Below are 12874 nucleotides of genomic sequence, written 5' to 3' on the forward strand. Positions count from 1 at the left end.
CACCCTTGACGTGCCGTTGAGTGATCAAAAAAGGAAAGAAGCAAGTTTTCATGATCATTTCTACAGAGCCCTGATGCTTGGAGTAATGCGTGAAACTGAGGAGGGCCTGGGGAAATCAACAGATACGCCAGAGGGGTCCTGCGGGCTACAAGCTCACCACGTGTGTGGAGCTAGGGTCAGGCAGGCCTCCGGTACATTTATCACACATGTGGAGGCATGCTCCATAACACCATTCTTTCCTAAACAACCGTTCGTTGCTTCTGCCTGAAACTCACAGGGAGATCAAAATCCTAAACCACACATTCCTGGACTCATCCCACAGAAACAAAGGAACCTTCTAAACCCACTTTCCCCAAAATAGACTATCCGTTTTGCTTTGATGTTGAAACCATGGGCTGATATTTCAGTTGTTTGAGTTCCTACTGCTCCAAAGACTGGGGGCGGCCAGGTGGGGACCTGCCAGAAGTCTCTGGGGGGCTTTGCGCGTTTCCACCACAGGGACGCCGGTTGTTAACAAGTGTCACCCGACATCTGCTGCTGACTTGGCTTGTGCGTTTGTTCCCGTTCTCCTCATTATGGGCACATAAATTCCTTTTCATGCCCCAGCCTCCTTCTGCCCACATCTGTCTGCAATTTACTCACTGCGTGCTGTGGCCAGGGAGCAAGCATCCTATTTATGACTGCAGAACACCAGGCAGGACGCTCAGGCGGCTGAAGGTGCCCACGTGACTGCTTTTCAGGAACACAGCTTACCTTGAGCTCAGATGGGCTCAGGGGCCCTAAGGTTTGGGCCACCCCTAACGGGAATCAGGAGACCAAACCTCCAAGCAGATCCAAGGAGGACTGCGAAGCACCCCCTTGCGATAATCACAAAGTAATTGCGCTAATGGTTCTGGGCGCTGGGCCAAGTGCTTTACATCTCATTTAATTCTCACACCAACCCTCTGAAGTAGTTACTATTATTGGCCCCAATTAACAGAAAAACGTTATTGTTACCCTGAATAAGGAAACTATGGTTCAGAGAGGTAAGGAATTTGTCCAAGGTCACACAGCTAGTAAGTGGTAAAGCTGGGATTCAAGCCCAGATCGGGTTCGAGCATCTCCTGTCCCCATTACCGAGCTGCAACAGTGTCTTGCCTCTCTCGTCCAGGCTGACTTCATCCCCAGAGGGGAGGAGTGGGACGCTGGGGTAACGGAAAAAGTTTCGGAAAAAGTTCTGTCAACGTGGCCAAGGTACTCAATCTCCCTGAGCCTCACTCAGGCGCTCCAGGTCCTCATTGAGATTTCTGTGCCCACAAAGAAGCCGCCCCATCAGGTGGCTCTCAGGGTCCCCGGGGAGACCTTTGGGGACAGACAAGAAATCTACAGCGCAGCTCAGAAGCAGTGCCTGCCCAGCTCTGGGCCCCACGGGCCACACATCTGCTACGGGCCAGCTCTCACCGCAGGGGCAGCTGCTGTGCCGTCACCTACGCAGACGCTACGCCATTCACTTCGCCATGTCTGACCCATCACTCAGACCAGAGCAGTGGGCCTTGGGGAGCGCAGGCTGCCCGTCTCAGGGGCCGGGGAGAGGGATAAATGGGCGTCTGCCCTATCCCCTGCCCATTCCTTTGGGCCCAGAAACCCCTGAGAGGTTTCCCTACCCCCGACAAGTCCAGAGGATGAATATGGGGGAGGACTCTTTCCTGGAAGGCAGGTTTCTCTGTCCCTACAAGGAACGCCGGCAAGGATGGTTGAGCCAACTGCTTCCTGGGGCTGTCCCGACTTCCCACTGGCTCACGGCGCATGGTGAGACCAAAGGACATCGGCTCCCACGGCCTGGCCCCTGGGGCTCTTCCCCAGGAGGCTTCCTGCGATAGGGTCCCATCCAGGGAAGGGAAGGGACGTTCTGAGGCTCCTGGGAAGCCGGGGTGCGGGTAGGGGAGGGAGGCTCACACAGGTCGGTCTGGAGAGGTGGCCAGTCGCCTAGAGAAAGCATGCATGCTTGGCACCAGGCTTCCCAGCCATAACACAGGCCACCTGCCCACTACGGCCTGGGGAGACCACCCAGGGTGCATCTCAGTGACCCCGTGAAAACAAACCCTGACGGAAAAGGGTCTCTGTCTTTTAGTGTGGTTTGTTTCGCTGAAAAGAATTCAGGCGTAAAGAGTGCCGCAACACCTGGGCAAGGAATCACCCTCAGAAACAGTTTCCTAGACGTCCCGGGGGCCGGACAGTGGGGCGCTAGATGGACAGACAGCCTGTCTCGCCGGGGTGTGAGAGTTTGCTGCTCATGTCTCACCTCTGGTCAGCGAAACCCACTACGACGGAGTCGACAAACTGCCCAGCAAAATCCACTCTCCCCTCCCGCCCAGTTAGACCGGCAACTGGGACAGAAACGCCCAGCTGGGAACAACATTGCCCAGCGCTGCCTGAGGCCAGACATGGCTTCATGTCCAAGCTGTTGCTGGCGGGTATCTCTGGCCCTCCATTTCGGCCCCTTCCCTGGGTCTCTCACAGGCTGGGTGGGGGAAGCAGAGACCCACCGCCCCAAAATGCTGCTCGGGATGGTTACGGAAGAAAGAGGCAAACCCAGATTCTTTAAGCCCCTTCGCGCTGGGGTTTCCACTACAGCAGTCCAAAATCAATCTAAGTAGTTAACCTGCTTTGGCTTCTAAAATAAAGTCTTCAGAGAGTACTTATCATCCTAGTAAAGGGTGAGTGGAAAGCAGGTTGCTAGGCTTTGACCGTCTCCCAGTCGCCCGCCTGCGGGCGCAACAAAGACGCGAGGGGAATGGAGGACAGACAAACGCAGGACGGACCACCGCGGCAGACCCCGGAGCCTGTTCTCTCCCCCCGGGCCTCACACTGGACAAGGGTCTCTGAGCACTGTCTGGGGGGGGCCTCCAACCCTTCTCAAAGGACCTTTGGAGACCCCTCCCCCACCACCCAGAGTGGGTGCAGGTGGCTCCTAGGGAGACGGGGCCGCGGCGGCCAGCAACCAGGCCAGCCCTCGGGCAGGAAAGCAGGCTGGGGGCCCGCTGGTTTCCTCGCTTCTGGCAGCAGTTTCTGGTCATGGGTCCGTGGCCCACTGTGGCAAGAGATCACTCAGACACTGGACACCTACACCACGCTCTCGCCCAGCTTCCCGGCGCCAGAGCCTGCCGTCCTTCGAGGGGTTCTCCAAGCAACTCGAGAAGAGGACCCTGCCCTCCTCCCGAGCGCCCACCGCGGTGCGCGTGAGTGAAGTGCAGGGCGCCGACGCGTCCTCCCACCGAGTCCAGCACAGGCACACTGCCCCGTGAGGGGAGGCGCCGAAGGACCCGCGGGTGCTGGGAAGGAGGAGACCCTGCTGCTGGGTCAGCACCCTGGCTCAGCAAAGATGCCCGCCCACCTGCCATGATGGAGAACAGTGGTGGTCACATGCCAGGAGATGACATATGTGCCCAACCCTGCAAGAGGCAGCTTTCCACCCCAAAAGGGACACGGCAGCCTCAGCCCCGGTCTGGGTGCTGGACACCCCCGTGTCCACGTCACTTCCTCTGCAGAGGCTGGATCCTGGTTGCCAGAGCCAGAGCCCCAGACAAGGGGAGGGAGGGGACTCGTCACTCACCCTGCAAGGCTTCTTTGGCTCTGGCTAGCTCCTGCTCCTTCTGGGCCAGCTGGACCCTGAGCTCGGTGGCCGAGAGGACCTCAGAGGACTTGCCACCCTGCGACTCCTCCAGGTCCTTCGTCAGCATCTCCTTCATCTGCCGGAGAAGGTGGACTTCCTCCTGGAGCCGAGATACTTCTTCCCGCAGGAGCACTAGGGGAGAAGGCACATGGTTAGAGGAGAGACACTGGCTTGCACTCGCTCACTTTTTCTGGGGACAGTTCCAAGGAGCTTTGGCTTTTCCTGTTTGCTCTGCCTTCAGGGCCTTTCCTACGTGTGTGCAAAAAGAACACCTCCAAAGCCACGACCCGCTTCGCAGAGCCCCAGGTATGGTCCTGGGCCCCCCCACCCTGAGCCTGCACAGCGCTCCTGGTGGGACCCTACACCCCACCACACTCTCTAGGGCTCCACGGCTGGTACCACTGCCCCGAGAGCGTCCATGCCAATGGCCGGCGGTCTTCCCCTTCCAAAGGGAGGAGCCAGAGTGGACTGAAGAGCTGGAGGGAGTCGGCATCACAGCCCCGAGCTGGCAGCATGCCCGGTAAGCTGTACACGCACGGTCTCATTTAGTCCTATCAGAACCTCCCAAGGCAGGCACGATCCTTACCCCCATTTCACAGAATAGGAAATTGAGGCTTGAGGAGGTTAAACAGCTCCACAAGGCCATAGTTAGTGGACAGCAGGGCTGGGACTTGAAACCAGACCTGGTCGACTCCAGAGCCCGAGTCCTGCCTCCTCTGAATCTGACATTCGGGAAACAGCCCTAAAAGGCATGCTCGGCACGTCTCAAGGAACACACTACCTCCAGGAGCCTTGAAGGAGCAGGGCGTCAGCACTTGCACAAGTCTGTGCAGGAAAGCGGGTCCTAACGAGTGGCTCCCACGGCAACACCAGGGCAGAGGTTTCTGCGGTACTTCAATTAGACCCAGCCCTACATTCGTGAGTGCCTGGGACGAGCCCAAGGAGAACACGGTATCCCTCAGGCCCCGGGGAGCCTTGGACAGTACCCAGAAGGCACCTCACTGACCCACAGGAGCTGTGAGCCAGCTCAGTCCTGCAGGCCGAGGGACACATGGACACGTGGCTAGATCTGCTCATCTGAGCAACAGCAGGCACCAGGCTGCAGAGGGTGCTGGGAGCAGGGGCAGCGGCCTCGCGAGGGGAGGCACCCGCTGCAGCACTAACCCTTGAGAGAGCACACGCGCCTCGTGGATTAAAGGAGATTCAGAAATACTTGCCAAGCTCTTTCCCGCACCTGAAACATCTTTCCCTGCTCTTCCTGCAACTGCCTCCTCCCTGTGACACAGGCCACACACCGCCTCAGTGCCATGGGAGTCAGGGGTGCCATCCTCGCTGTGAGGGTTGCAGAGGGACGCGACTGGGACGCAGCTTTCAGGTCACCGGGCCTCTGGTCTGGCTCCCGCCAACTGACCAGGTGAGTGGTCACGAGCAAGTTCCTTCCCCTCTGAGCCTCAGGCTCCCCATTTGTAAAATGGGTCCAACCCTCATGGGGGTGAGGGCTGGCTTCCAGGAGACGCAGGACGAAGCCCTCCTCCCATGGGGCTCGGTCCGCAGGGCGCACTCGATACTGACATGGTGCTGGCTGCCTTTCCTGAGCCGCCCACATTCCATGGGGATTCTGGGCCTTGTGGCCGAGCCAGGTCTCAGGGTGGGGACAGGCTGAGGGGGACCAGAGCCGAGGCCTTCAGGATAGGTGTCCCTCCGCCACCAAGGGCCTTGGGAGAAGGCGGTTTGGTCCAAACCCCAGCCCTGGCTCCCCTGTGCCCCTTTACCTCCTCCTCCAAGGCTACCTGGGTCAACTGCCCCCTGTGCGAGGGAGGCCTCCCTGCCCTCCCAGTGCCCGCTTGACCCCCGCTGATCCTCCACAGAAGCCCGAGGGCCCCTTAAATGCAGGGCATATTGCCTTACCTCGTGCCAAACCCCTCCCCGCTGCCCACCTCAGGGGCATCTGCCCTGCAGCGTTCCCTGAGCCTCCCTTGAGCCACCAGGGGCTTCCAAATCTGGAAGGTGCTAGACTCAGGTGACCAGGAGAGCGTCCTTCCCTTCTGCCAGTGGGTCTCACCCCACTATCACCTCAGAGACCTAAAGTGGCCCCTGCCTGCTGTCTTAATTTTGACAGCACTTTGGACAACCTGCACAGAACCCCTTATTACTAGGGTGGTCTGCTTGTTTGCCACTTGCACGCCCAGTGGGCATAGCTCGCCGGAGGGCGGGCCTGGTCACGCCCTTCACCACAGGGTCTCAAGAGCCCCAGACAGCGTGTGATGACACATGACCAGTGAATGACTCCCTCCACCCATCCACTCACCCAACAAGAGTTTTAGGCACCTGCTACATGCCAGATGCCGCCCTAGGTGCTGGGGACTCCCAGGTTAATGTCACAGACAGGTCCCGCCCTCAGGCTAGCCCTCCCAGACCCCACTGTGAACATGGTTCCAAGGGCCCCAAAGCCACGCCCCGTGAGGCAGGCGGTCTACAGGGGAGTGTCCAGCTGCTCTGATGAGGGCTGGGAACTGTCCAAGTCTCTCAGCAAAACTGCAAAGTAGGAGGTTTGCTTTGGGGGCCCCTCCCTTGCCCTCTTTCCAGCAAACATTTGTGGGCCACCTACGCTGCAGGCCCAGCACAGGGCGTCCAGAAAAGAGCAGGGACTGCTGTGGGCCTCCAGCAGCCTGCAGTGAGTTGGAGCTCACACAAGCAAGCATAATAAAAAGGAGAGGCTGTCTTCTAGAGCACAAGGACTTCTGAGAGGGGACTTGGGAGATGGGTGGGGGAGGGTGGCGGGCAGGGGAACAGCGAGAGCAAAGGCAAAACGGCCAGAGCCGTTCCTGGGTGATCAGTGGATGGGTACCCGGTGAGAAAGAGCAAGAGGAAGCCTGGAGAGGTCCCCGGGGTCAGATTATAAAAGGTCTTAACACTTACCACCCCTCTGTACCCCAGCCCTGCCTGACCACCTCCAGCAGGAGTTAGGACTTTGAAACTTTCATTATTGTTCTCTGCCAGAGACTGAATGCTTGTGTGGCCTCAAAATCCTCCTGTTGAAAGCTAATCCCCGTTGTGTGTTTGGAGGCGGGGCCTCTGGGAGGTGACTGAGTCATGAGGCTGGAGTCATGAGGTTGGAGCCCTCGGGAATAGAATTGGTGCCCTTTTAAGAGACCCCAGGGGGCTCCCTCACCCCTTTTGCCGCGTGAGGACACAGCAAAAAGACAGCTGTCTGAGCACCAGGAAGAGGCCCGCCCAGACACTGAATCTGCCAGTGCCTTGATCTTGGACTTGAGGCCGCCAGAACTCCAAGCAACACAGTTTTGTCGTTTACAAGCACGCAGTCTATGGCGCTTTAGTTACCACAGCCCAGACGGACTCAGGCACTCCCTCCTTTGACATTTCTCCCCAGTTGCCCATCAACTGTCACCAAAAGCCTATCTCAAACTAAGGTGTGAGTAACTGCTAACATGTCTGGGCAGGGAAAAGGCAGTTTTGTTTGTTTGTTTGTTTGTTTTTTAAGGAGTGTGACTTCTGGGCTTCCTCAAACTGCCCCGAGGAAGCCAGCAAGGTTGTTAACAGCAGACAGCGCAGGAGTCCAAGCGCCCTGGCGTCAAATCCAGTCCTGGCCAGGGCCTTATCGTGACCTCATGCAACCCCCTGTCACATCTCCGGATCTCAGCTGCCATGTGCACTGCATGGGGACTGTGCCACCCGCGTGGGCTTGCCAGATTGAGCAAACAAAGCAAAGCAAAACAAACGGAAAACCCCAGATGCACAATTAAATTTGAATTTCAGATAAATAGCAAATAATTTTTAGTATGAGTATGTCCTAAATATCACGTGGACACACTGACACTAAAAATTTATTTGTTGCTTCTCTGAAATTCAAATTTGGCCGGGTGTGCCGCATTTCTCCATCAACACTGCTCTGGCGCAACGAGCTGGGTGACCACAGGGGGCGCTTGGCTGGCGCACCTCACAGCCTTCGCTGCGACCTGCGCTCACAAGAGAGCAGAGAGCAAGACTGGGCCCGCTGCCCTTCTCCTGGGCTCTGAGAGGCAAAGGCGGATTTTTCCTGTGCTCGCCTTTCTAACAGGTGTACCTGACACTTAGACTCCGCCACTCAAGCCTGACCCTGAATAGGCAGGAGGGCGGGACACCAGGTGTGGCACCTGCAGGAACCAAATCTTAGGAGACTGGGCTGGAAAAACAACTCCATGGTAAGGGAGAGGTTTGTGTGCGCTTACTCACTGCACCTGCCCGGCTGGGTGTGGACACCCGGCGCTCACGCACCCTGGACCTCCTGGGGACAGAGATTCATGACAACTCTGGGGCTGAATCACCGAGAGCCTCATGAGACCATGGCCCGTTTGTTTGTGGGCTCCGGGACCAAGGACAGGCACTTCCTCTCCTTAGCCTCAGTTGCCTCACCTGTAAAATGGGGGTGACAGGAATAAAGGAGACACGTGTGTAATACACTCACATGTGTTCAGCACAGGGAGTATTGTCTGTGCTCCAGCCCCCCTTCCCCACTGAACAAAGGGGAGCAATTACATTCCCCAAAAACAATGAAGAAGCTGGCGTTGGAAGACTTGGGCTTCTGCCACAGAGGGACTGCTGCTTCGCGGTGTGACCTAGGGCAAGACGCTGTCCCTCTCTGGGCCTTCCTATTATCGGCATCCTTAGGAGGACCCACTCTTGATGAATCCAGATGAATGTCATCAATTATGCATTTGCCCCCTTGGCAGGAACAGGGTCCTTGCTCTGGGCAACAACGGCACGGCTCAGTGAGACAGCCACTAGTCACACGTGGCTACTTCAGTGCAAATTAATTAGAATGAGCAGCTCGGTTCCTCTGTTGCACTAGCCACATTCCAAGGGCACACAGAGATGACCACCATCCCTGCACAGAGTCCTCCAGGCCGGGGGGCGTCTAGAGGGCGCGTGATGGAGAAGGAAGAAGGCGGTGCTGGTTAAGCGCCTGGTGCAGCCAGGCCCGCAGACAGGAGGGAGCCTTTAGCCCAAGACGACAGCTGCTGAGGAAGGGGCTGCTGTTTCTGGAGACATCGTCCCGGTCCTAGCCCAAGGACGGAAAAAGGAGAGATCACCTGTGTCCCTTTCTGTAGTTTTGGGGCAACCAGTGTCCTCGCGCCTGGGGCAGGGGGTGCAGTTGGTGGTGAAAGGGCGGGGTGTCCCCAAAGAAGCCACAGACTCAGCAGATCTCCCGAGGCCACAGGAGCTGCAGAAAAGTGTTGTCAGCGTGTTGCCTGGCAGGCGCGGCTCTGCTGCCCCAGGAGGAGCTGCTGGTTACCAAGGTCTGTGCCCTGGGTGTGGCCTTACCGGCAGGCGGGCCAGGCAGTGGAAGCCACCTGGGGCCTCTTCCCTAGGGCAAGGGGGTGTGGCATCCTCCCACTTAGAGGTGTCAAGGGAGCTGGGGCAGACCCTCCCCTTTTCTAGCGTGTGCAATGAAGGTGGCGCTTAAAAATGCCATTTGTCAGCCTCCCTTGCAATTACGATTGTCCGTGTGACCCGGTTCTGGCCAGTGGGGTTGTAAGACAAAGTCTCCAAGGAGGACTGCCCTTGAAGAAAGTCAAGGCAAAGAAAGGCTTTGCCCCCTTCTCCGCCTTCTTGCCTGGAAGGGGACTTGGGCTGGAGCTGCAGCAGCCACTTTGTAATAAGGAGGCAACAGGCACAGGGCAACAAACATGCCTCGGAGACAGAGAACCTGGGGCCCGGGCAGCATGGCTGGCCCCTGTCGTTCCATCAAGGCCTGGAGCAGCATCGGCAGGGCGGGGCTGACCAGCACAGGAGAGCCTTTGGGTTCGCTGCTGGTTCTGAGTCCAAGTTCAGCTGGCTGCCAACAGCCTCCGTGGGTCTGCCTGCGGCCGGCTCGGCTGTGGAATCCAGGGAGTGGGAGGAGGAGGAAGTGGGCACTGCGGAGGCATCAACACAGCTCAGAAGGGAGGTGACTACCCCTGGCCCTGGGGAAGGCCCCCCAGTTTGTGATAAGTCTTTTCCAGGCTGAATTTTTGAGAGCTTACAGGGGCAGGAGAAGACAAGGGGAGCAGTTGCTCTTTGTGACTGTAGGACACCCCCAAGAACGGCTTGAACAAGGCACTGGGGGACCAGGAGATTCCTGAGGTCTCCTGGTGAGTGGTAGGTTTGTAAGCCCAGCCTTCCCCCGGCCAAGGCCTCAATAATAACAATCATCTTCTGATGACCACGCGTCACAGTGACAACTGCTCCGTTACTAACATTTTGTTAACACTTGCTCTGTGTGCCAGGCTCTGTTGTAAACATGTTACAGGGCTTTACCGAGTTTAATCCTCACAATAACCCCGTGGAGTAGGTCTTAGTATCACCACCCCATTTTACAGTCAGGGAATTTGAAGCACAGGATTCAGTTGACTTGACCAAGGTCGCACAGAGTAGAGAGCGGAGCCAGGCCTGAACTGGGCGGTCTTGCTTCAGCACCCAGTCTTAACCCTGGTACTGTATCACCTGCCTGGGGACGGGTCGGCGGTGACACAGAGGGAGCCCAGGGCCTCCGCAGGCCCCTTGGTGGGTGGAAGTGGAGGCAGGCGTGCCCCTCCCCAGCAGGGGAGGGGCTTGTTCCTGTTTCCATGGTGGAGCTGGGTCACAGCGGGCCAGCCCCCACGCAGCTCCGGGAAAAGAATGTGGCCATAGAGCCAGCCTGTATGTTCCACACAGGCAGGGGCTCTGTTCCGCTCACACCAGACGCCCAGAGCTCAGCCCAGCACCAGGCTCCCGGCAGACACGCCAGAACGACGCCCGGGCGGAGGGGCGTGAGCCAGCCTAGACTCGGTCCTGGCTCCCCTATATCCCACCTATCTGACCTCTGGACAAGTGACCTCTGAGTCTATCTGTAAATGGAGCCAAGACTAGTCTCCAAGGTAAACATTTAACAAAGCAATCATCTAAGTGGAAACACTGCGGAAGGTTCTAGATGGGGGTCAAATGTAGCTTGTCACGATCATCATTATAAAGAAGGGCAAACCTCCCTGACATTCTGAAGGAAGGCTGGGCCCCAGTAAGCGCAGAGCTCTGGCCTGGGGACTCCCAGCTCCGGGGGAGGCGGCGGCGGCTTAATGGTAGAGGGGGCTGAGTCACCGCTGGGAGACGGGGGGCAGGACAAGAGTGGGGGGGGGGGGGGGCGTGCGCGGGGAGTCTCAGCGGAAACCAGGCTGCGTGAGGTCAGCACATCCAGGCTGGGAGTGACTGTCCCTGGCTGCCTGTCATTGTCATGGGTGGACACCTTGGTAAACAGCCAAGCACACATCTGTCAAAACTCACCCAACTCAAAACTGCACACTTAAGACCTGTGCGTGTCACTGCATGTCGATTATACCTCAAGAAAATAAATCTAAATATAGGAGTAACATATTACAGATCTCCCATTAAAAACTCATTTTTATGAGCCCTGCCTCCCAAATCCAGGAAGAGAGCCCACCGGTCTCAGGCCCTCCGTCCCCTACACGTGCCTGTGCGCCCAGGAAACACAGGGGCACTCGCTGGAGCTACACATGCCTGTGCGAAGGAAATGGGATACTGGGAGAGGGTCCCAGCCTGGCCCGGGGCCCCAGGGCGGTCACAGCCGGGTGACACAATGCTCCGTTTAACTGCGCCACGGTTCCCTGCCAGTCCAAACACCCTTTCTCAGAGATGACAGCTGATGGCACTGCCATTTTCTGAGCGGCGACGGTGCTGGATGCAATACCTTGGCTTCATCTCCGTGGGTCCCCGCGGCACCTGTGCAGGGCTGGGTGACCCTGCCTGAGGCCTGGCGACATGGGGGCTATGGGATCAAGCCCAGGTCTGTGGGGCTCTGAAGCCACCCTGCCACAGACCGGTCCAGCAGTGCCTGGCAGGTTGTGGACATTCGGAAGATGCCACTGTTCTTCTTACTGGGTGTGGGCCAAATCCCGTTTAGGTGGTGGGGGTGCTTAGTCCACTGGGATGATGCTTGTTCTAAAAATTTAGAACGTGATTGCACTCGGAGAGTGACAGAGACAGGAGCTCCCAGACCCCCAAGCTCAGCAGCAACAGGGCCGAAGGTAACACACTCGTCCAAAGGAGCCCACCCGTACCCAGTGAAGGGGACCCCTGAAAAGGCAGTCAGGAGGCGTGTGCTGGCGAGCCCACCACCCAGAGGCGGGAAGGGCGCCTCCTCTGTCTCCATGCATTTCTGTGGGGAGGCAGCACATGGCTAGAAAGTAGTGTCTCAGCTGCATTCCTAGATTCCCTCTGCGCTTGAATTTGCTCATCGCCAGCATCATGGCAGTAACAGTGACACTCTCGGAGCCACGAGTGCAGGTCAGAATCCTAAGTGAGCTCTTTCTCAGTCCTCACAATAACCACAGGGGGCGCGCCACTATACAGAAGAAACGGGCACAAAGAGAACGTGTGGTTAAACCCAGGTGGCCTGGCTGCGGGGCCTTTGCCTGTGACCACTGAGCAATGTTATACCCCTTCTCCTGCGGGCACAGCCGCCCACCTGCCCGACTGCACACAGACCCCCTGGGGCCGCCCAAAGGCTCCCGCTCCCGCTCAGGGGGCCTCCGACCCTGCTGGACAGTTCCCACAGTTGGCATCCTTTCCCCAGCCTGGAAGGTCACGGAGCCTCGGCCTTTTAGCCCGCTGACCAGCGTCTGAGTGGGGCTGGGAGTGCTGGGTTTGGAGCAGCCATGCGGCCGTCGGTTCTAGCCCCGGCCCCGGCCCTGAAGGGTCCTCAAAGCTCTGTAAAGGACCAGAGCTGCCGCCAGGAAATGCAGCCAGGTTGGACCTGCATGTAATGGTTTACCTGTCGGGAGGGAACTCGGGACCTCGACCCGGGAAGAGCAGGCCCAGGGACGGCCTTCGCGTCACTTCTTCTGCTCGGCCACCCCAGCTGCCCCCCCCCCCCGCCTGGTCCCTGCCTGAGGAGCTGAAGACAGACCCCTAGGCCCACCCCGTCCCCCCCGTTCCCCATGCAGTCTCTCCGGTCCCTCCCCGGTCCCCACTCCGAGTGGGGACAGACCCGCTAGGCCAGAAACGGGCCCAGCAGCAGGCAGGGAAGGGCTGGGACTGTGGTTTGCTGGAGCTTTCCTATCCTCTGGGCCTTTGTCACTTGACCGTGACACGTAAAGCCTCAGGGGTCATGGGAAGCTATTCAGCACTCGCCAAACACAGGAGAGTCTCAGGTGACGCTGGGCTACTCCTCCAAGGCACAGATGCCGAGGC

The 12874-nt window shown here is 58.2% G+C and overlaps 1 protein-coding gene across 2 annotated transcripts in view; it reads right to left on the reverse strand.

Annotated features, from left to right (window-relative positions):
- The window catches only part of KAZN (kazrin, periplakin interacting protein), a 389882-nt gene that overhangs the window by 98650 nt on the left and 278358 nt on the right, over positions 1 to 12874 (reverse strand). For both annotated transcript variants that reach the window (XM_054579709.1, XM_054579710.1), the window contains exon 2: positions 3593 to 3784. In XM_054579709.1, the coding sequence (XP_054435684.1) occupies positions 3593 to 3784 (192 nt within the window). The remainder of the gene's footprint in view (positions 1 to 3592; positions 3785 to 12874) is intronic.

Source organism: Pteronotus mesoamericanus, unplaced genomic scaffold (assembly GCF_021234165.1).
Source record: "Pteronotus mesoamericanus isolate MK-2021 breed Mesoamerican mustached bat unplaced genomic scaffold, CSHL_Meso_final contig_557, whole genome shotgun sequence".
Taxonomy (NCBI): Eukaryota; Metazoa; Chordata; class Mammalia; order Chiroptera; family Mormoopidae; genus Pteronotus; species Pteronotus mesoamericanus.